General features: G+C 39.1%; 1 protein-coding gene across 3 annotated transcripts in view; it reads right to left on the reverse strand.

The window, feature by feature from the left end:
• Positions 1–23,588, reverse strand: part of kcnab1a (potassium voltage-gated channel, shaker-related subfamily, beta member 1 a) — a 122,195-nt gene that overhangs the window by 69,334 nt on the left and 29,273 nt on the right. The window contains exon 1 of one of the 3 annotated variants that reach the window (XM_017420119.3): positions 5,134–6,113. The exons of the other annotated variants lie outside the window; for them this stretch is intronic. Within the exon in view, the coding sequence (XP_017275608.1) occupies positions 5,134–5,342 (209 nt within the window). The 5' untranslated portion in view covers positions 5,343–6,113. Of the gene's footprint in view, positions 1–5,133; positions 6,114–23,588 lie in introns of those variants that run through there. 3 annotated transcript variants of the gene reach the window in all.

Here is a 23,588-nt window from a genome sequence, read left to right on the forward strand (position 1 = left end):
GAAAACTAAACCGATTCAGTGCTTGTTATTTCAGTGTGATTCAGGAAAGTGGATATATGAAAGACTTGATAATTTTGACTGTTCATGCAGAAGTTACATAACATCCCACACGAGTAACCATTTCACCATTGGAAATGAGTCTCAGGAAAAAAATGAGCCCTTGCTGCAGAGCATTACTGCTGCTGAATATTTTTGCAGAGCATATCAAAAACCACATTAGCAAACATTTTGTTAAGACTGTATTGTTGCACTGAAAAGCGAAGGATGAGTCTCCCCCTGCAGTATTACTCACTATGGTATCACTGCATTTGCATGTACAGTAATGCATCCATGACTTTGCCAAAGGAGCACAAACCTAACACACTACACTGCTGCAGCCCAAACTTATCAACTTTTAAATGAGTTTCACTCTAACAAGCTTGCATAAGATGGTAAGCAACATCAGTCAATTAATTCATGAGGCAACTGTTAAAGAACAGCAGATTTTAATTTTTTTTTCCACATCTGGCAATTCTTAGATGGTTGCACCTTTTAATTAAGAGACAGCACTGTCCTTGATAAAAGTATTTGATTTGTTTTGTCTTTAATTTTATGCCTTGTGTCAGTCATGCATATACATTGGCACATAGTTAAAAAGCCTCTCCTGTTTTTTTTTTGTTTTTTGTTTTTATCTATACACATGTCCAAGTTTATGGTGTGAGAATGTACAAGGCAAGCTCTGAGTCAACACATCTTTGTATTTGGTGTTTTTTGGTTTAGTGCCAGAGCTACAGATCTGCAACCCTGGGTTCACTTCCTGAAACTACGAGAAAAACAGACATGAACAAAGAAAGTCAGGGACAGAAGACAGGAAAGTGGACACTCGTCCCGAAGAACAGTGATCATCAAATGGGGGTGAGGTGCAGGTGGGGTTGGGAGGGATGAAGGCGGTCACTTACATAAACTGAAGGCTGGAGAACAATGTGAAAAGGGGGAATAAAAGCATTTTAAGATATTTTGCTGTACCAGAGAGTGCACTGATCATTCTGTGCTTACAGATTGATCAGTGCACACTCCGGTACTATGTCTTTCTGTTCCTGTTTGTCTCTTACAGCCATAAGCAGAACTTCTAGACTATTTTAATCCATCATCAGAAAAAAAGAAAAAAAACAACTAACTGACATTTCATGACAATAGCAGGAAAGATGCTCTCACATCTGGTTAAATCCAGTATCCTACAGAGCAGGCTGTAGGGGGTGTCCAGATGTGATTTGTGCGTGTGCAGCATGTATGTGTTGGAGTTTGTGCTTATGCTGTGCAACTCAGTTTGTACCTTAACTCAGAATCTGCAGAGATGGATAGTTTGCAAATTTGTTAAATCAATCCTGAAACTAAACTCACCCAAACAGCTCTTTTTTTTCTGTTCTGTTGTGTTTATTTTCCTCACTCAACATCCGTCCATCTGCCACCACTACAGGGACAGCAACGACTCACTCTTACAACTCAACCTAAACTATTTAACATAATGCACATATGCTAGAAAAACAGGAAGAAACAGAGCAGAATGTAAAATCCCACAGATCTGAGGAGGCTATGTCACAGCAGAGCACAATTTGAGGGCAGACCTCTGTTTCTACCTCCTTGGATACTTGCAGTAATAAGGAACTGAGTCATTTTGTTGCTAGACCTCTTTCAGTTTGACAACAACCGGATTTAGCTATTTACAGCCAATAAATAATTAATTATTTAACTAAGATCATTTTATGTTGAGAAACCATGGAGTTAAAGCTGTTTTAGACAAACTTTATGTGCAATTTCATTACTCGATCAATTAGAGTTCAGAACAGGTGCTGTGAATAACTAGCAGCTAACACTACATCACATTTTACATCAATACCTGTAAAACTGATCAGATTACAGCCTTTTTAAAGTTGATTGGCAATGAAAAATTTCAGAAAGTTTCATTAGCAACCATCCAGTTCATGAGATATTTGAACGGTTGACTCAAGCAGTTAATGCTGAAGTTTTAAGCAAAGCTATCAATACAGTGAGTTGCGCTCAGAGTATGTGCTGAGAATGACTCTCAGCTTATACCACTCCAAACAAATGGCTCAATATCTATAAATTTGACTGAGGTATAGCCTTTTTGTGTGTTGATTAGCTGTGGTGGCCATCTTGAATCAGACTGACTCCAAAAGTTAATCAGTTTACCGAACATTTAGTGATTATTTTCTGAAATGAGATTTGTCCACTGGTTCATCAGATATTTTGTAGCAGACAAATAAATGAGCACACACACAGTTAAAAACATAATCACCCGCCTCTTGCCTTTTGGCAGCAAGCAGTAATAAATAAATACATTAAGTGCCTCTATGGATGAAAATGGGGCGGCAGTGGCTCAGGTTCGTCCTGTAACCGGAGGGTTGCCGGTTCGAGCCCCCGCTCTGTCCATCTCAGCTGTTGTGTCCTTGGGCAAGCCTCACTTCTGTCAGTCTGCCCCAGGACAGCTGTGGCTGCAGTGCAGCTTACCATCAGTGTATGGATGTGTGGATGAATGAGTAAATAACTGACTGTAGTGTAAAGTGCTTTGGGGTCCTAGGACGTGATAAAGCGCTATACAAGTGCAGGCCTTTTACCATTTACCAAAATGAACAAAATAAAACCACCAAAAAAAAATAAGGTAATTATGTTTCTCAAACTCAGAGTGAATGACAGCACAATGACATTAAGTCAGTTTTGACAGATGTTGCTAATCCTGTTCTTTCTGTTCTCTCAGAATAAAAGGACAACAAATTGGACATCCATTATATTGAATGTAGCATAAAAGCAATGACTGCCACATTTTAAGAGAACTAAAACAGAATAAGGCACCGTGTATGCTTTTATAATTTGTTGTAGATGGTGAAGGTCAACAAATTATAGCTTTTTTTCTCTCACTCTCACCATTTTAATCTAATCTTTCCAGCACATTCAAACCTGTATGTCATCCGGCAGCATCACAGCTAACTCAGATTACAGCAGACGTTACACCTGTCTAGACGACCTCAGAGTCCAGACAACATGTAATGTAAATCCAATCTGTAACAATGTCATACCAGGCCCAGCCAAAGCAGCCAAGCTCAAAAACATGACAGTTTTTTTAGGTTCATGTAGATCCAAGATGAGAACAAGCATGTCTTATTTAAAATGTGGAAAATATAACATTCAAAAACAAATCCAAAGAAGGACTTCTAGTCTGTAGCTGAAGATGTTTCGCTTCTCATCCGAGGAGCTTTAACAATTCAAAAAGCAGAGGCTGTGGAGTTGAAGCTTTTAAAGCTGAGGTGTTCTGGAAACTGGATTCACATGCAGATTAAACTCACTCTCCTCACAATGGAGGGTCATTAGGGTCTTTGTTTGCCCGACTCACAAATGGGATCCCTTTGTTCACATAAATGAAGGTGCTGATTGGAGTGAAAATTAAAAATATGACAATCAAGGCTACTGTGAAAGGAAAAATCATTGAGGCAATTTTTTAGTTTTAAATGCCAGGTTCAAAAAGTAATTTGGCATCAATAATCTGAGATCAGTTGTTTGCAAACTTTTGATTTGGTGTCAAGTGCTGCAGAACTTTGATTTTTCTCTCCTGCAGAAAAACTGACTAATCGTTTCTGTAGAATTGTTTTTATTTATCACATTATTAACTTATATTACTGTCACTAATATTTTGCACAACATTTGGTCTACAATCTGTCACTGCCTCATGTCTTTCTACACACAACTAAATTTATAGACTGAACCAGCACACTAAAATCTGACTCACAGTGATCTGTACAGTTTGAAGAGAAATAAAATGAATCGAAGTTTTGGGTAAGATTCACAGCTCGAATCTCCGAGAGTTAAAAAAAAAAAAGAAAAAACGTCATCTGAGCTGCGGCAGCGCTGAGGTCAAATCCAACTCAGACGCTCTGCCCACACTGCAGAGCTGTCTCACCGAACCGCAGAGGTAAAAAAAATATAATAATAATAATAATAATAATAATAATACGTCTTTAGGTGTGAGGGAGAGAAGAAGAGGAAAAGAGTGCTACTCCATTCATGGCAGCTAAAAACATAGAACTCTGTTTGTGAAGAATTTCTCCTCATTTAAGAAAAACTTGACAAAAGATGTCTTAGTTGGTGCTGATTGGATTTATGAAATAAGCTGTGAATATTTATCACCCGCCACCATGAAAAGCAGGCAATGATGTGTTCTCATTTGTCTGTTTGCAAAATATCCCATGAACCATCCAACAGATTTTAATCAACCTCTCAAAAAGTGATCATTGCCTGTTTATCTACAAATGATTAACTGTTGGAGTCAGCCTGATTCAAGATGGATGTCAGAGCTAATCAACCTTAGCAAACAGAAAACTGGCTATAACTCAGTCAGTTTTACAGGGGTTGGGCTAAGATTTGGTGCGGTAGTAGCTGAAATCCTCCTCAACTTATACCATGAGCACTAACTGGTCACCCAAGATCTTTTATCAAAACTGTGGCATGCTAGTCATCAGGCGATGTGCATTTCTTCAAGGAATGCTGCTTTTGTTATTTCTAGAAAAACTACCTGTCTGTAAATCAGGTTATCAAGGCAGAATCAATTTCTTTTTAACCTAATAATTAAACTATAACAATATTCACCACATTAAGCTAATTGTACGGTAAATTTCAATATGTGGTAAACCGACAAACCTACAAAATATATAATAATATATAATATTTAAATTTACTGGACACAACACGTGTAAAACAAAAAATATCAAGAACTGACTCATAAACTTTAGCTAAAACTTCAAGGATCAAGGATTATATTCCTTAAGGTGGCTAATATTAATGATTTACTGCGAAGCCATCAGAGTAGATAAACTTTGTGAGTACTGTATGATGCCAAAGATTTGATGTCAGGTTCGATTTGAGCTTTTAAAACTTTCTTGAAACTCATGACTGCAAACCAGAAATAGATTTGTACTCAGAGTTTGATCTGATGAAGAATATTTTAACTGTAAGCAGGAAAGAAAATGTAGAGGAAAGAAAGGTATCTAATAAAAATGTTTCCTAAGCATTTTCTCCCCTTTTTAGTCACTGAATCCAGCACACACATACACACACACACTCCTAACTGTGCCCCTCACACACCTGTACTTCATGCCCGTGTGTTTCCCTGTGGACTCCTTCAGGGAGATGTGGCGTGGAGTGAAGGAGCCGAAGCTGCGGGCGATGATGGCCACGGTGCGGAACTTGGCCCTGGCCTGGTTTACCACGTTGGGGCTGGTGGTGCTCTGCTTGCTGTGGTCTCCATTCCCCCTCTTCAGGTTGTGGTCTGTGCAGGCGATGGACACCTGCATGGCTGAGCTTCAGCAGATGTGGCCGGACCAGAAGAAAAGGGAAAACTGCAGATGGGACGGCCTGGATGGAAACAGCAGGCTGCCAGGGAAGCTTTTTAATATTATTAATATTTCTGGAGTTAAACTCTCCTTTTTCTGTTTAAATTGTGCGTTTGGGTCCTGCTACTTCTGAAGTTCTTTGGAGTGTCCTTATGGATCAGGTCTTTTCCAAAGCTTCTTCACATGCATCACTATTCTCTTCAAAGCAAAACAAACCTGCAAAAGCTTTTTCTGTTTCCTTCTGGGCTCAGATCAAACCTCCCATTTCCACTCTTTGTAAAAGAACAAGTCAATCATCAAAACCTTGGAGAAAGAAAAATAGAAGACAAAGACTCCTCAGTTGCTTTCAGGATCCCCGATTGACTCCATTCTCCTCCTGTGTGTTGCCTCTGATGCTGAGCTTCAGGGTTATTTTTTGTTAGTTTTCCTTCTAACAGGGTTTTAGCTGCAGAGGCAGAGATGATGCAGAGGAGCGGCAGAGATGCGAGCGGGGCGATGCGCTCTCCCTGCTCTGACTGTGGGAACGGTGCGCGAGCGATGGCATGCGAGAGAGAGGGGAGAGGAGGGAGAGGGAGGAGGGGACAGGGTCAGAGACTGGATAAGGAGCCAGACGAAGTAGGAAACAAGCCGAGGAGGGGGTTGGAGAGAAGCACTCTCAGATCCTGGAGGGTGCACCGCCACACTCCTGCCATCTGCACTTTTACCCGTCTTCTTCTTGCACTCTTCCCTCACTCCCCTGATGTTGATGTGTGTCACTAAAGTGCTCCAGTTTCTCTCCCCACCCTCTCCTCCTCGACGTCTCCAGTTCACCGGTATTTGCTCTGGGCTCTAATGTTTGGGTGCTCAGAGTCTCCAGTTGTTGTTGTTTCTCTCAGCAGGGCAGCTCCATCACAGAGAGAACAGCTTCAGGGATCCGGGAGGCATCTGCAACACAGTTTTCTCTGTAAAAACTCCCTCCCACTTGCTTTCAGCTGATGTCTGTTTAGCTGTCCTCCTCCCCTTCTCGTTGTTTCTTTCACCTGTCACTCTTTAAAGTTTTTTTTTTCCTCCTGTAAAACCCATACATCAAAGTCTTCCTGTCTATCAGCACGTTACACAAGATTTTCTTGCTGATTCCTTCTTCTAATTCTTTTCCTGACATTTTTTTTCTTTTACCAGTGATACTTCAGGTCTTTTGAAGCGGGGTTCTGTGGAAAGGTTATGAACAATTAACATTTTACCTGTAGTAGGTAGCACTTTGAATTACCTCAGTTTTAAAGAAATAAAGAGTCTGAGCGGGGCCGAGAACAAAGTTGCTGCAACACCAAACTCAAAAGTTTCCTGGCAGTTCATTTAAACACTTTTTTATCATGATCTTGGAGGTTTTGTTTATATTCTACTCATATTTGTGTTTATTATGCAACCGTGTTTTTCCTTGTGACGTTTAGATGTTAGGTTCACTTTGTTTCCTCAGCTTTCCAGGTCTCTTTGTGTCAGTGACAACCATTGAAATATATTCTAACTAGAGACAGGACCAGAATCTGGAAGTTGAAGCTGTCATGAATGAGTGCCCCATACTAGGCTGGATACAGTACTATTTTTAAGTCCCACTCCTCCATGTAAATGAATGTGACATTTGCCTCACTGAAAAAAAAAAAAAAAAACATATTTTTTCCCAGGTGTTGAATGTTGTTGATTCACTTACTATGTGCATGTTTTTAGAAATAAGCTTGATTTCTATTAGTTACTGAAGTCTTTAAGAAAAATATCATCTTAAGCTGTGATTGACAGTGTGACAGCCAATTAGCGAGTTGGGAGGGTAGGTAGGCGGGACTGTCATATCGAGGGTACAGCCCCACGTTTCGAGTGCGCAGCTGTTGACAGCACTCACAAAAAGGAACATTTTGGCTTCAATTTTGAGCAACAAAAGGAACCAAAGATGCTTCATCCATCTTTACTAATGTCGATGGTCACAGCAGCCCTCCATCTGCTAATTAGACTCAGCTGTTTCTTCTCAGTAATCACAGCTCCCTGATTAAATAGTCCTCTCTTACTCTCCGGCGTCGTCAGATCCAGTCGTTTACCTTTACCTTTCCTTTCTGATGTCCAGTTGCCTTCCCCGTGATCCAGTTTTTGTAGCTGAATTAATTTATATCTCCTGCTCACAGTTTGCTCCTAGTTTTTTCATGCCCCTTGTTCTCCTTTCTCAAGGTTTGTGTTTCCTCTTATTTTGGTGGGACTGTATTATTATTATTATGAGGTTTTTTGCTTGTCAGCCTTTTGGTTCGTTACCTCCACCAAGGATGTCATGCTTTCAGTAGTGTTGATTTGTTTGTTTGTCTGTCTGTTAGCAAGATTACTTATACTAATAAACAAATTTTGATTAAATTTTCAGGAAATGTTGGGTTTGTCACATGAAAAATATTGATTACATTTTTTTAATGACGCTGTGGCCTTGGCCGAGGTTTGCGCTCTCTGACTACTTCTAGTTTATTGAAGTTTATTGATTTGAATTAAGTCCACTAAAATGCTAATTATAACATTTTTTATAACCCTTTACTTGCTATGATTTTACATTGCACACCTTTCTTAAGCAGAAGTATTTTGATATTCCTGCTGGAAGTGGGAAGTGCCCCAGTCAGCACTGGAAGTGTTACAGCTAGCTGCTGCTGCTCTTTGAGCTTGCAAATAAGAATGTCAAGTAAAACTGTCAGCAACATAAAGGTTAAAATAAAAGCAATTATGAAAGTTTTGAGATTGGAGTTGCTTTAAGATGACAGCAATCCACTTTGGACCTGACCCAGCTCTGACTAGCCATTAGCTTGTCAGTCAGTCAGAATTATTCTCTGTTTCTTAAAAAAATAATCAGGTTATTCAAATAACAATATTGTTACATTGTTTATAACCTTTTCAAAAATTATTTCATCAAAAGACCTGAACTATTGCTTTAAAATTTAGTTGCCATTTAGGTTTCATGATCCTGGGGTTTAGATTTTTGTTGTTGTTATTGTTGTATTTTCCTGCATTTATTGTGTTGTTGATTTGCTTTGTATTCTTGTATTTGAGCCTCATCCATCTCTGCCATTAGTTAATGATGCACACCTGTTCTTCATCTGCTCATTAGCCACAGCTGCCCTCATTTAGTCATGACCTCTCCCAGCATACTTGGTACAACAAACTGTACTTATACTATAAGTTTAAACCCACTCATTGCTCCTTCATACTGTTTACTTCTGGTTTCCTACCTCCTAGCATTAATGTTCTTAGTTCTTGTTCTTCTCCAATGTTTTAGGTTTGTATTGTTAGTTTCTTGTTCCTTCTGTTTTGTTTTATTCATTTAAGTCCTTGGTTTTTATTTACTTTGTTTCTCCATATTTGTTTCTGGATCCTTATAGAGGGACTGTCGGGGCTTCCAAAGAAATAAACATAAGTAGCATTAGTGAGCTGCTAATCAAATGCAGTTAGTTAGCTGGTCAGGAGCAACAGTGAAGGTTTGACTGTCTGGAACATCCAGGTGTGTGTTGATTCAGTGCCAGGAAAGGACAGAATGAGCTGTGGACCAGCTGTGGGTTATGAGGTGAATTACACACAGTTTGGAGTCCATTGTTCCAAAATGAGAAAGATGACTCAGGAGTGGAAAACATTTGAGACAATTGACAATCTTTTTCAGTGGTGAGCACCCCACCAAGGTCACTCCAAGATCAGTTCAGAGCAAAATCAAAAAAATGAAATGAATGTTCTGCGGGTCTCGTTTATAATATTAAATGTTAAAATTCATGACAGCACAATCACAACATTTTCAACAAGCGACTTGTTTGGAAAAAAAAAAGAAAACTATTTTGTCCAAACAGAACATGGCACCACTTTGGTTTGCAAAGCTGCATCTAAACAACACATAAAACCTTTAGATGAGCTTGACCAAAGTAAAGATATTTTACCCTAACATACATGCAGGCATTGAATCATGAGCAGACTCCAACTGTACAGCACCGGGGCAGATTCTTTTCTTTTCCTCTCTCAAAACATTTCCCTTTTGATTTTCTTCCTGAAAAAGTCTTCTCAAAACATTTTCTCTAACCTTTTAGTAGAGTTCAATTAACCTTTAACAAGCTGCCAAGAAAAAGTAATGTCGTTTTTGGAAAGCAATGGCTTTTTTCAGCTCTGCCATGGAACATTGCCTCTGACACATTGGACTGTTTGTGAAAGAGGCTTTTAGTTTCCTTGAATTTGTCACCTGAAGGACGACTGCACACTCAACTTTTAAAGTAGGTTTTTTATAGTCAAATGTTCTTGGGAAGTTGGAAGATAATTCTTTCACAGATCCTTGTTTTTTTTATAAAATACTGGATCCCAATCCCTGACTTTGCCTGTCTTTAATTTCACCTTCAAATTAACTAAGAGTTATGTAAGTTTGCATCCTTGTGTCACTCATTAAGGAGTATTTTCTATTTTTCCTCAGTAAATATTCAAAGAAATACAATGTGTGAGTCTCACTGGATGATTTGGAATAATATGCTAAGAATTGTACAAGATATTTTGCTAACAGACGGACAGAGTTGACTAACAGTGTGTGTCAGTGTTTTAAAATCAGATTTAGCACAATCAGTTGGCACCCAAAGTATGAGTTGGAAATGAAAAGTTTTTGCTCAATAACTGTAAAATAGACTGAACTATACCCAAGGCCAAATAACTGTGGCAGTCTTCTTGAATCAGAGTGACTCCAAATGTTTATCAGGTGTAGATGCACCTGGAATGATTACTTTCTGATAGTTTCATTAAGGTCTGTGCCTGATTGTCAGTTGTCTGGGCTTCTATCCTCCAAGATGAGAACATGAGACTACCTCCAGAATTTGGTAATGAAGAGGCTGGAATGGCCTGCCTGCGGCCCTGACCTTAACCCCATTGAACACCTTTGGGATCAGCTTGGCTGCGCTGTTGATTTCAGCGTGACCAAAACAACCACATTGGCTGAATTACAACAAATGTTGGTTAAAGAATGAGATGCCATCCCACAGTGGTGCGTGACCAAGCTGGTGAGCATCATGAGGAGGAGGTGTCAGGCTGTTGTGGCTGTGTATGGTTCTTCCACATGCTACTGAGAACCCTGATTGTTAAATTAATACCTTTTTAAATTGCCATCATGTCTTTTTTTTTTTAGACTTCAACCATTCATTCCAGTAAACGCCAAACAAGGAGTCAATAGCAGAATAAACTGCTTGGCACTGGGACAAAAGATTTGGTAGGTTTTTAATGGGCGCAACCCATGCATGCATTTCTCTAACAAATGTGGCGCCATTTAAGAGGAAATGAACAGGCTGTCTAACAGTGTAAGATTTATTGCCAAGAAGCATCGTTACAACAAAGAAATAATCGCTCAAACACAAATTTCCTTACCTTTTGTACTGAGTTTATTTAGTGCAAGATTTCTGTTTCTGAGGATCCAAGAGTTATTTTTGCTAACATAAAATAATAATTTCCCCCAAAATCTCACAACACACTGCAGTTCCAGGCCCATAAAAAGCTTTGAATCCAAGCCAAAGAGAGGGATGGATAGATGAAGGGTGGTGCAGAGTGTTTTGAATGAAAACAGAGAATGAAACAAATCTTTGGACTACAGCATATCAGAGCTGACAAAACAGATGTGTATATATGTGTGATTGATTAAACATCCATGTGTGTGTTTGTGTAAATGGTCATGTGTTACTGATAGTTAGGAGTGAACTTTGAGTTCTTTCCTGTGATTTTACAAGTGGAAGTATAATGAGGATTTTGATGCAGGTCTCTCCAACTTTAATTGCCTGTGTTTGTTTGTGTGTTTGTTAGCAAAATATCTCATGAAACACTGGAAGGGTTTTATTAAAACTCTCAGAAAGCAATCACTGAATGAAAATCTAAAACTGATTAACCTTTAGAGTTAACTTGATTTGAGATGAATTCCCCAGCTAATCAACTTTGACAAACACAAAAATGGTCATAAAGCATTCGCCTTTATAGATACTGAGCTAAAAATGGGTGTGGTAGTAGCTGAGAGTCATCCACCATGAGTACTCTAAGCGCTAATAGGTTGTACAAGATATTTGTATAAAACTCTGGCATGCAAGAAAATGGGTGATATGCATTCTTTTTAGGAATCCTAGTTTCAGATTTCAGTAATTATTTCAAATTTGGAAACATATTTTATTAATCTCCTAATCAATTAAAATCACAAGAACAAACTTTACAGTCGATTAATCAGGAGGTTTAGGCTCCGTGAGCATTTGCGTCCGCTGTTATTGCTCCTACAGATTTTTCTTTCTCAAACAGAGCAGTTGAACTCAGAGAAACGGAGGAGAGAGTCTCCGTCTGTCCACCCTTCCCTACAGTACCTGTCACCTCACTGAACCTTACTTACAGCTTCAGAGCACGGCTAATGGAAAAGCAGCTCATTCAAGATCAATATCACTTCTCTCCAAGGAGGCACTGATCCCAACTGGTTCCTGATAAGAAACTAGAGCAGCCTCAAACCCCTCTCCCTCTAATGAAGAGTGGGAAGGTGTTTACAAAGTGTGATACTCCGACTGTATCTCAGATACAATTAAAACGATCTTAGTCTAAAACACTGGCAGTGTGCCTTTCTTTAAGGAATACTAGGTCTTTAATTTATCATGTAAGTGTGTGTTTAAATGTAAAAAAAAAAAAAAAAAAAACACTTAAAATGAATTCTATCACATCGCTGAAGTGCGCTGATTAATTTTAAACCCCACACTGTGGGTCACTGGCTTCCAGTGAAGTGGTTATGTGCTTGTGTGTGTGAGGGAGGTAAAGCACAGCTGCAGCCCACTCACACCGAGCGCAGTGAGAGAGGCTAATGACCAAATGCACGCTTACACACGTTACAGGAAGGCGTAGGGCAGAAATCATTTGGAAACGTTTTGTCCTTTGAGTCAGAAATGTCAGCAAAGACTGTCACCTTGTGAAAAACTGCCCGGCTGGTCATTTTCGCACACGGTGGCTTTTTAATGCTGAGTGACTCTGGCAACTGGCTGAACTTATGTAGATGTGATACTGTGAAGTTTGCATATAGAGATTTAAAACTACAAAAAGCAGAACAATATCAGTGGATCTCAATTTACAGAAAGTATTAACTTCAACATGAACTCTCACCTAGTACCACAGCAATGTCTGAAAAAGTGGATGACTTTATCCTTTTATTTGTGGATGGCAAAGGTAATCTGTTGTAGATACTCATCCAAAGACTCTGTGCCATCTGTTAGCGCTCATAGTAAACATTTTGGATGACTCTCAGCTACTACCATACCAGATTTTAGATTAAAATCTGTAAAATTGATTGAAGTATAACCATTTATATGTGCAAAAAGGTCAGTTAGCTTAAACTGGGTTGGCTCCAAAAAAGTTAACCAGTTGTAGATGTACGTCCACTGATCACTTTCTGGGAGTTTCATTAAAAAACATCTAGTGGTTCAGGAGATATTTTGCTAACAAACAGCTGTTAGTTAGATAAATATATAATATAATTAATATATATTCATCAAGCTCATCTTCATGTCAGAACATTAACCTTCTCATACATATCATTTTAAACTTAGTTAATCTGCCAACCATTGATGCCTCTGTGTGTGTGTGTNCACGTGTGTAGCATGTGAATGTGTGTGCACGTGTGTAGCATGTGAATGTGTGTATAGCATGTCAATGTGTGTGCACGTGTGTAGCATGTGAATGTGTGTGTAGCATGTGAATGTTTGTGTGTGTGTGTAGCATGTGAATGTTTGTGTAGCATGTTTGTATGTGTGTGTGTGTGTGTGTGTGTGTGTGTGTGTGTGTGTGTGTGTGTGTGTGTGTGTGTGTGTGTGTGTGTGTGGGAGAGGGGGGTGAGACAGAGTGTGCCGTTTCGATGCACTCAGAGACATGATATTGTAGGATACATTGCTCACTGCAGCCTGTGAACTCTGCTGTTATGGCTGATTAAAACCCAAAGTGCCTCAGCAGTCAGTTTGAAACGATCTGTGCATCTGTGTCCCCTCACAACTCATGAAATATAGATTTCACCTTTTTTTTAAATAACTGCCTTATCAACTCAACGTCAATGTGACTTACAATTGCTGCTGGTTATCGTTAAAATATCTTAAAATCCTTCTTTTGTTGTGGTCCAAGTCAAGTAGAAAATGCAGAACTTTTAATGTTTATCTCACCATCTTCCTGATTGTCATCTCCGGTTTGGTTTTTCTTCTCCTGGCAGCTACCCTGTAAGCAGCAAGTGCAAGCACTTTGAGTCCCGAGTGCGGTAACTGTGTCCTACTTTTGCAGCTGTGTGTGTGTCTAAGTTGTGTTTGTGCTCTGTTGCGAGCTTGGTCAGCAAAAGTCTATTTACTACGCAGTGAATTCCCCGTGAGATGAGCTTCTCTGTGTCACAGAACAGATTCTCGGGTCAGAGTCATTCATGTTTCACTAACAAACAAACTGGAAACGCACCTTAAAATCCAAAGTGGACTACCTGAGAGAGGAGCAAGCTAATTGTTTGGCCATGACCCCCAAACCTCAAAACAACCACGCATTTTGAATAGTCTGCAAATCTGGATGTTTCTTTTTTTTAATTTTTGTTAAAGAAGAAAAAAAAGGGCTGAAGTATTGTTTTATCTCTTGTAATAATAAAGTTTGTACTTTGCTGGATACTTTTACTAATTTTTTAATTAATATTTTAATTTTGAAACTAAAAAATGATAAAATAGTCTGTGCGTGCTTGTGTCTGTGTGTTAGCAATTTATCGCATGCATCACTGGATGGATTTTATAGAGACTCCCACAAAGAAACTATTAACAACCGATTAACTTTTGGAGTCAGTTCAATTCAAGATGGTTGTCACAGCTAATCAACCTTTGCCAACACACACAGGGCTATAATTGAGTCGATTTTACAGGTATGGAGCTACAATTTGATGCTGGTAGTAGCTAAGAGTCATTCACAACACATACTCTGAGTGTGACGTCTTGTAATTTCTCATGAGAGTGAGCATAGTGTCGTTTGACCAAAGTAAAAAAACAATCTTAGTCTAAAACTCTGGCATGAAAGGAGACGGGTGAGCATTAATTTTAAATGCATTCTTTTAATGACCTTATTAAAGTGTATGACCTCAAGTCAGCCCTGTGCAGCATGGGTTACATCGCAGCGTTCATGTTTCCTATCCGCTCTGCTCTGAGTGTCATGATGTAAGTTGACAGGACAACATCAGAGTCTGCCCTCCTGTAAGGGCCCCCCAACCCCAACCCCCAACTCCTGCCCAGGGGACCGACATGTTCCTAAACCCTCGGACTGAACCACTGTGGCAGCTGCAGGGGACGGCTGACTTCGCTGAAGAGTACAACTTGTTTGCATCCTCAAAGACATGCCGGAACTGCTCGCATAATATTAATAGAAAGCGTGCCAACTATAAAAGAAAACGTTACACATATCACTTGTATTCAGGTCAGGGATTGTTTATTTTCTAATATTTAATCCTTCACAGTCAGACCTCACTTGTCCAGGTGTTACAACTAAGTTAAAAACTTGTTTCATGTCATACTAGGAAAAAGGGGGATCGTAGTTAGGGGAGGGTTGTCATTAAACTGAAAAATGTCCGTACTGAGGAGGTGAGGTGTGCTCAGATCTTCTAAAGTGTAGAATATTATAATAGTTCTTTCATTGTGAGAAACATAACAGGCTTACAAATAAACACTGTTGAAAACCTGACCCAGAAAGGAAATAAACACTTTACTGAAGCTTCACAAAAAAAAAATAAAAAAGAATTTAGAGGAATTTCATCGTCTGTAAAAAATGCATTGGGATTCTGAGGGCTGATTGGCTTTGCTGAAATTTGCTGAAGAAGCTGAAACTGAATTGGAAAAGCTGAAAGAATCAGAGCACAAACTAAAAGCTCAAAGGAGCAAATTACTAGCCAACAGCTAAATGTAGCACAATGCTAGCTGAAAGCGGCCAAAGGTTATGTAATAGATAAAAGTAGCCGAATGGTAGCTAAAAACTCAAAGTAGACAGACAAAAAGCAAAAATGCTGAAACTGATTTCAAGGAGAACATTGTTTTTTATGAATGATCTGAACATATTTCTTTATATAAGTAAAATTGCAAAAACTATTAAAGCTGCAAACGGTTTTGACACAGCAACCGTTACATTACTCCTCTCAGACAGTCTATTATTTCTTCCAATCAATTGGAAAATTAACAGGACTTAGCAGTCATTCTAACAACATTTTTTTTAGACATTTGAAATGAATTTACTCAAATGTAGAATATTATTTCATCACACACTGTTATTATGACCAATTATAAAAAAGAGAAAAAAATGTTTTTATATTTTGGAACTTTCATAAAAACATGTGAAACTGGGCCAGACACGGGGATGATTGTGTCCACAGCTCTCAGGCACTAATTTAATGTTGTGTGTGAAAAATAAACAGAGACCACAGCTAATTAAATCTGTTCCAGAGAGGCTACTTTCCAAACAGCAGCTAAGGGATTTTTAATCTATCTGATGTTTTTTTTATGTTCAGATTACCTGAGACATTTCCTGAGATCATCCACAAACTGAACTGCCCGTGCAAACATACAACTACAGAGATGGTGAAGGCAGGAAAAAAAAAAAACATGGAGAAAATAATAAACTTGCATGGTTTTATTAACAAATCCTTTTATGATGAAACTAAATACAGATGACAAAAGATTATTAGGAGGTTCAATTATCCTACATTCACTTTCTTTGTTTTGGAAGTGATTTTTGGTTTCCTTTTTGCATTTCTGTCAGTTCTTATTTCTGCACACCTGCTCTGAGTTAGCTGATTAACAAACAGGTGGGAATGTGCCACACCTGTTGTTAATCAGTTGTTACGCTCATGCTTCCAAATTTATGCTGTTTTTGGCCAAATTGCATAGATTTCTGTATCTCTTTTCTGATTTTCCCCTCTCGTTGCACATCTTTTAGGTATTTTTTCTTGTCTAGTAGCAGGAAGTCTAGACTTGATCTTTGTCTTTGCCTGTCTTTGTCTTCCTCTTCTTACCTTATATAGTAAACAAACGTAGCGTTTTGCTATATGTTTTTACTTGTCAGCATCCTGCTTCTAGCTCCTCCACCTCACTTCATCACATTATTCCCTCAAACATAAAAAAATGGATGTAAAGATGATCAGATCACAACTTTTTCAAGCACTCAGGTAATCTAAAGCTACAGAGTTTAGGCTCTTTGTGTTGATGTTGTGAACCTAATGATGTTACCCAGCAAATGATTTAATTGGCTGTAGTTATTACCCGCCATCAGAAGACGAAAGGTGGGTGATAATGATTTGCCTTTTTCTGTATCAGTGTGTGTGTGTGTGTGTGTGTATGAGTGTTTATTTGATGTCTGTTAGCAAAATGTATCTTAAACCAGTGGACAGATTTTAACGAACCTCTCAGAAACAAGTCTTTGGGCGGACATCTACAACTGATAACATTTTGAGTCGTCCCAAATCAAGATGGCCGTCACACTGACCTAGAAAACAAAAACAGCTAAACTCTGTCCGTTTTTCAAATATTAAGCTAAAATGTAGTGTTGTAGTAGTTGACAGTTGTCCACAACACAATCAAATTACCAACTCAAATTTTAGTTCAATATTTGCCATGTTTGTGTTTTCTAAGAGCAGTTGGCTTTGACGGCCATCTTGCATTGGGTTGAGATGTCAAGCAACTACCAACTGTGCAGAAAAAAACAAAAACAAGTCTGAAGCACAGTTATTTGCAAACATACTTCCACCATGTAAATAGAGTTCAAGTTTATTCTTGGATAAGTTATTCCTGCTTGTATAAATGTTGTGTGTATTTCCTGTAAACTTATTCATATTTTAACAACAGAAAATGTGAAGTGCTGCATGCATTAGCATACTGATATATTTCAGCTACTCAGACTTAAAATCAGTTCTGTGAGAGCTCATATTTTGCTGATGGACACAAGGCATGATTTTATTCTAATGCAGTTTTTATTTATATTACTAGGGCATTCTGGGAAACACGGCCCACATACAAACTGAATGTCACACATTACTCCTGGGGATTCATAGCATAATCGTTTGTGACATAAAAACATGAGGTTGACTGCAGTCGAGTGGACCGCGGGTCAGTGATACGACGGCTGGAAGCGTGTTAAAGTGATGAGCCTTGGCCCAAAGATGACCGGCGTGTCAACATGTCAACTGCACATCATACAATACTGGCGTTCAGAGGCTTTAAATAAAAATCTCACTACTTTGGGAGAACTGTGTGTACAGTGCGAGGATAGTCAGTGGTCACAGGACTGTGGGCTGTCATGTGACTGCTCTAATTAATCAGATAGTTCTGTAATTGTGTGTATTATTATTTTTAAGAGAGCACACACATCTCATAATGAACATTTTGTCAAACATCTGCATAATGAAATTCTAGTTAGTCTGTTTTACTGGCAAATGTACAAAAAAAAACAACCCCCACAAACAATTCCCACTTTTTTTCTTTTTTTTTAAAAAAAAAAACAAGTGTTTTTATCACTGAGAGGCTGACCACTGAGGTATGTGACAACTAAAACATGCATGACTTTCTGCAGCTGCCGCCTCCCACACCGTCGCCATTAATCTCTAAACACATCTTTTCCAGAACAGCGCAAGGCTGCGCAACAAACTGCTGACCGTACACTGCAGCACATTGATGACCAAACTGTTTTAGGACTCATTTTGCGGTAGTCATAAATCAATGAATCAATCAGACTATTTGGAGAGCGCCTCTCATACAGCTGGGAGAAACACAGACGCATTGTAGAAGATAAAACAGAGAAACAAATGAAGGAACGAGCGCTCCCTGACACCTTGAATGACAAAGTTTTAAACAAAGATCTAACATGATCTGTTAGCGCTCAGAATACTTGTTAGTTGACCACACCAAACTTTAGCTCAGTATCTGTAGACCTGACTGAGTAAAGCCATTTCTGGGTTTGCTAAGGCTGACTAGCTGTGGCAACCATCTTGAATTAGGCCGGCTCCAAAAGATACAGTTATTACATACAGTTACATATAGTTAGTATTTTGGGGAGTTTCATTACAATTCATTGAATGGTTGATGAAATATTTTGCTACATTATTGCCCACCTCTTGCCTTTTGATGGCAGGTGATAATGACTGGAGGGAGCCCCATTGTGGAACAAGTCTTTTGCACAGATGCATGTCCTGGATTTAACTCCCATTTGGGACACTTGTATGAAAAGGTTTGATATTCTCCCCATGCATGCATGGGTTTTACTAATTTTATCTTCTAGCCAGCTAGCCTTTTAATAATTTTGGCTAGTCTTTTGATATTTTTAGCTTTTAGCTCACCTTGTCCTAGTTTTGGCTTTTATCTAGAATTTTGCTACTTTTAGCTTTTGGTTAGCCTTATGCTACTTTAGCAAGCCTTTAGCTCATTTTTTATGGCTTATAGAGGCACCAAAATGCACATTTCTAAGGAGGTTTGATTTATAGATGTGTTGCTACTTGTATATTTTGAAATGGATATTTACTTATTGTTACTGTGGCAGGTGTGGCATAGGTGATACACTTTTTAAAAATCTATTAAAGGAAGCTTTAACACATTAACCAGAATATTTACTCAATGTTACCTTTGTGTCTTTTTGACTTGTGGCATGATTAACATTTTTAGACGGGTCTTTCATCTAACATGGGGGTTCAGCAGCAGCATTATGAGTTGGTACTGTCTACTTTAGAGGGTCTGAAATCATGATATAATATTCTTTCATGTTTACATAAGAGAAATAAAGTTTAAAATGTATGATTATGGGTAATGTGGAATTTAAAAATTCAACCCAACCAGCTTGGAAGGGTCAAGGTCTGAACTGAAGCCTCCCTTTCCTCAGTAATTCAAACAATGGCTATGCGTATCAATGATTAAATCGTTCTCTCTTCCTGTGTGTGATCATGTGTAAATGAAGACTTCCTTTCCTAAAAGGTCAGTGCTGTACATGTGTTCCAAGCTAAGACTGCATATGTCTACGGATAATGCAGCAATATGAAATAAAAGAAACAAAGTCTTTATTTCTGTTGATCTTTGAAATATTATCCCTACAACAGGCTGACATTGCATGGCACAGTTTTGTCTGTGAAACAATGATGCATGACATAAGGTAGTCCTCCACCTTGCACCATGTGAGCCCAAACGCCCACACCTGCAACATAATTTCCTATTTATTGCAGAGAGCTGCATTCCTAACTGCTAGAGAGTCTCCAGATATGGACACTTGATAGTCAAGAGTGGTAACAACAAGAGAAAGTCGTCATCTCAGTAATGGCATTGCTATGGAAACAGTATGGAGGCGTCATGTGTGTGGGAAAAAGCAGCAATAATAATAAAAAAAAAAAACCACACACACACCAGGCAAGAATGGAGGGTGCCAGATTGCAACCAGGCAGCATCTGCAGAGAAGAAGGTTGCACAGCAGTTACCTTGGAGATAAAAGTGTATGGTAACCAGGGTGAAAACATGGGATGTTGGAGAGATTTTCATCAATCTAAAGCCAGCCCTGTAGGGATACACGTGGTCTTTAAATCTTGTTTTCAACAAGTGAGAAATGTCAATGAATAATACAGAAAGATTTATTAGATTTAGTGAAAGGAACACATAACCATTGTTTAAGGCACCTTTCCAAAACTTATTTTCGTTTCTTTGCTTTGAGAAATATTATTTTTGCAAGGCAGAGCACCCTAAAAACACAGCAAACACTGAAAGCCAAGAACCTCTTGCAGCAGACAGCAGCTTTCATGAAGCCCCGAGGGCACTGAGAGGCAAAACGCTCCGCTTTAATCTGTTTTCACTTATTGTTCGTGACCTTCATGCCTCCTCTAGAACAGATCAGTTTTCCTTCGGTTAGTCACTCTTTACTCGCGCGTCATTCTTGCAGGTTTCGCTCAGCCCTTAATTGCTCAGTCCTTAAAGTAGCACCACATCGACGAAGCCCCTGAAGGATAGCAAATACAACTAGTAAAAAATTGTTTACAAACAAAACTTATACATTTTGTGATAGTTACCATAAATAACTTGAACTTGAGTGGGTGTAGTGTTACTGAAAAGTGATCATGTCACATTTAACAGTCATCAGGTTTACAGAAAACTGCTGTGGGAGCAAGAAGGACATCAATAATGCCGATCCAGTATTCCTTGAAGAAATGCATATCACCCGCCACCTTTCATGTGAGTGTCTCGTTATGAGAAGAGACAGAGTTGTAGCTGTTTTTGGTCAAATCTTGTAAAAGCTCAATCACATGCAATACTGAGGAACTCACAAGATCTATTAGAGCTTGAAGTGTGTGTTAGGGATTACTCACAGCTACAACCACATCCCATTTTAGCTCTGTATCTGTAAAATTGACTGTTTTCTAAGATCAGTTAGCTGGGGTGGCCCTCTTGAATCGAGTTGACTCCAAAGATTATTCCATTGTAGATGTACACACAATGACTATTTTCTGAGAGGTTTTTACAAGTTTGTCCAGTGGTTCGTGAGACATTTAGTCCACACAGTTAATAAACAAACCCCCGCACACACATGAATGTTGTGATGATAATTTACTTTTTCTACAGAAGCCACCTTTGAAAAAGCCAGCAAATTGTTCAGGTGTTTGTTCACAAACTTTAGGTTTCCTTCACCTTGACCTTTGACTTTTGCCTTAGACCACCTTCACACCCCCACAGACCCCACCCCCCGCTCTCCACAACCTGCATGGCCTATTGGCTGGATGGCAGCAAGTTTGGAAAACCTTCATCAGTGTGAAGACTGTCATGAAGCTGCCTCACTCTTAGTACTCACCAAATAAATTAAATTGTGCTCATAGCCTAAGCAAGCCTTAAATTCTCAACGACCAAATCACAGTGGTGCATGTGGGCCCCATGATCTGCACCATGATGCTAAACCACCATGACCTCTCTATGGAGGTGTTGTGCATGCTCAAGGCCCTCCACAACCTGTCACACTCTTTTATGAGTAATAAGGACCTTGCTGTGTTCTTATCGCCCACCTGAAGTCCTCGACAGGACCCTGCACTCTTCCTGGCTGTTTGTTTTAGGTTGTTACCCAGCGTCAAGGATGATTTAAGAATTGGTTTCAAATGGGTTTCTGTAATACCTAGTAAATATTGCATGTTGTCTTATTCTTATTTTTTTAATCAGAACATCCTAAAATAAGTCTGTATACGACTGAGTATGCAATAAACACACAAACAAAAGTACTGGACCTTCTAGCCAGACACTTTCCATCTGCTTATCTCCTCCGTTTCCAGCAGAGTTATGTACAGTATGTTCATTTTTCAATATCGACAAATGAGGAGGCAGAACCAATCAAATAGGCACTGTTCTTAAAGAAAAACATCCAATATCTGTTGTACAATTATGCTACACTTTGCTGCTTTTGATGTGCACATAAATATCACACTGATTAGTGACACATTGCTAATCAGTGTAGTGTTTGTGTACACATGTGCACAGTAAGAATGATGCTGCATTGAGCAAAACTGTAGAGTTCCAGCCCATGTAAACATGACTGTACGTGTGCAGTGTAGTCCATGTTGTAAATACATTATTGCCCCTTCATCTCTCTAGACACTGATGCTGTAGCTGAAGGCTCAGTGTGTAAAAAGCTTTATGATCCTCTGTGTCTCAGTGAAATCCAGGTTTTGGCAGTGTTGCAGTATAAAACCCATTTAAAATTCAAAGGTCTAACATTCCTTAATGGAATCCATACTGCCCGCCACCGGAGTTCATGCCAGAGTTTTAAACAAAAAACATCTTATAATGAGAAATGATGGAGTTTTAGTCATTTTGGTCAAACCTTAGAAACATATGTGGAATTTGTTAGCCCTGAAAGTATAAATTAAATGACTATAACCTACGTACACACCAAATTTTACTACAATATCTGTCAAATTAACAGAGTTACACCTATGTTTGTGTTTGCTCAGTTTGATTAGCTTTGCCAAAAGATGCGCAGACACAAGTGAAAACAGTTAACCGCTGTAATTTGGCGGTGGATGATAATAAAAACTCTGTATAAATATAAACCCTGATTGGCCGAGCAGTTCCATGCTGTCTAACTTCACAGAGAGGGGAGAAAAGTCCTTAAATAAACAGGTTTTTATTCAACAGTAAAGCTTGTCCAGAGTGGATAACAGATATTAATTGTGAAAATTATTCCTAATGCAGCTTATTCAGTGTTTTTATCACTCTAACATCTATTTAGTAACTATGTCCTGCTGTATTTTCCTGTATCACTGTTTACTGGTTCACATCAAGCATCTTAATCTTAAACAAATTAGGCCATTTGAAGATAATGAGACGGTGAAGCAGCTATTTGGAGGAGAGCTCTCCAACTTCCTGCTAAACCACTCAACTCTTCTGATAAGTGCTGTCTTTGTTAGTCAATAAAAAGAGATTGTGTTTTGTTTATCTCAAACTAAAAACTGTTCTTACAGGTTATTTATTAAAGAGCAAGCTTTATAAGTTGTGTTGCATTATGTAGAGCAAAATAAAAACACTCTGCTGCTGCAAGTTGTTTTTAACTTCTTAGCCATGACAGCACAAAGCAACTTTTAATGGCGCTTTACTTTAATTGTCATAACTCAGGGGATTCTGTCCAGAGAGCGAGACCAAGACCAAACACGGAGACGGATGTAAGGTAAGTGATTTTATTTACAGGGTGAAAGCTATATACAGTGGGCGGAATCCGGAGAGTCTGCAAGAGAAGGAGAGCTAGGTGAGTCTCGGGTATGAGTCTAGATCCAGACGGTGGCAAGAAGGTGGTAATAATGTCTCTCTGTTTGCTTACAGATCCAGGAGGTAAATGCAGCGCCGAGGAGAGGAGGAGTGGTTCCAGGAGTCCAGAAGTTCCAGACGTGACGAGCCAGTTCCAGTGCGGTAAGTATCAGAAGGGTGTCAGGTCAGTGGTCCTTAGTATCTGTAGTCGTGGCGTGGCAAAAACCTAGGACGTAGGTACAAACAGAGAACGTAGTTAACACTAGGATCAAGATTTCAGGTTAGACACTGAGGCGGAGAATCTAACCCAATAGGTTCGATGCTCCAGCGAAGATGTGATCACAGCCTGCTGCTTAAATCCTGTATGGTCTCGTCAGTGGTATGAGGAACACCTGTGGACAATAATTAGTGGCGCCACCCAGAAGGTGGAGCCAAACCCCAGATCCTCACA

The sequence above is a fragment of the Kryptolebias marmoratus genome, linkage group LG2 (genome assembly GCF_001649575.2).
Source record: "Kryptolebias marmoratus isolate JLee-2015 linkage group LG2, ASM164957v2, whole genome shotgun sequence".
Lineage (NCBI taxonomy): Eukaryota > Metazoa > Chordata > Actinopteri > Cyprinodontiformes > Rivulidae > Kryptolebias > Kryptolebias marmoratus.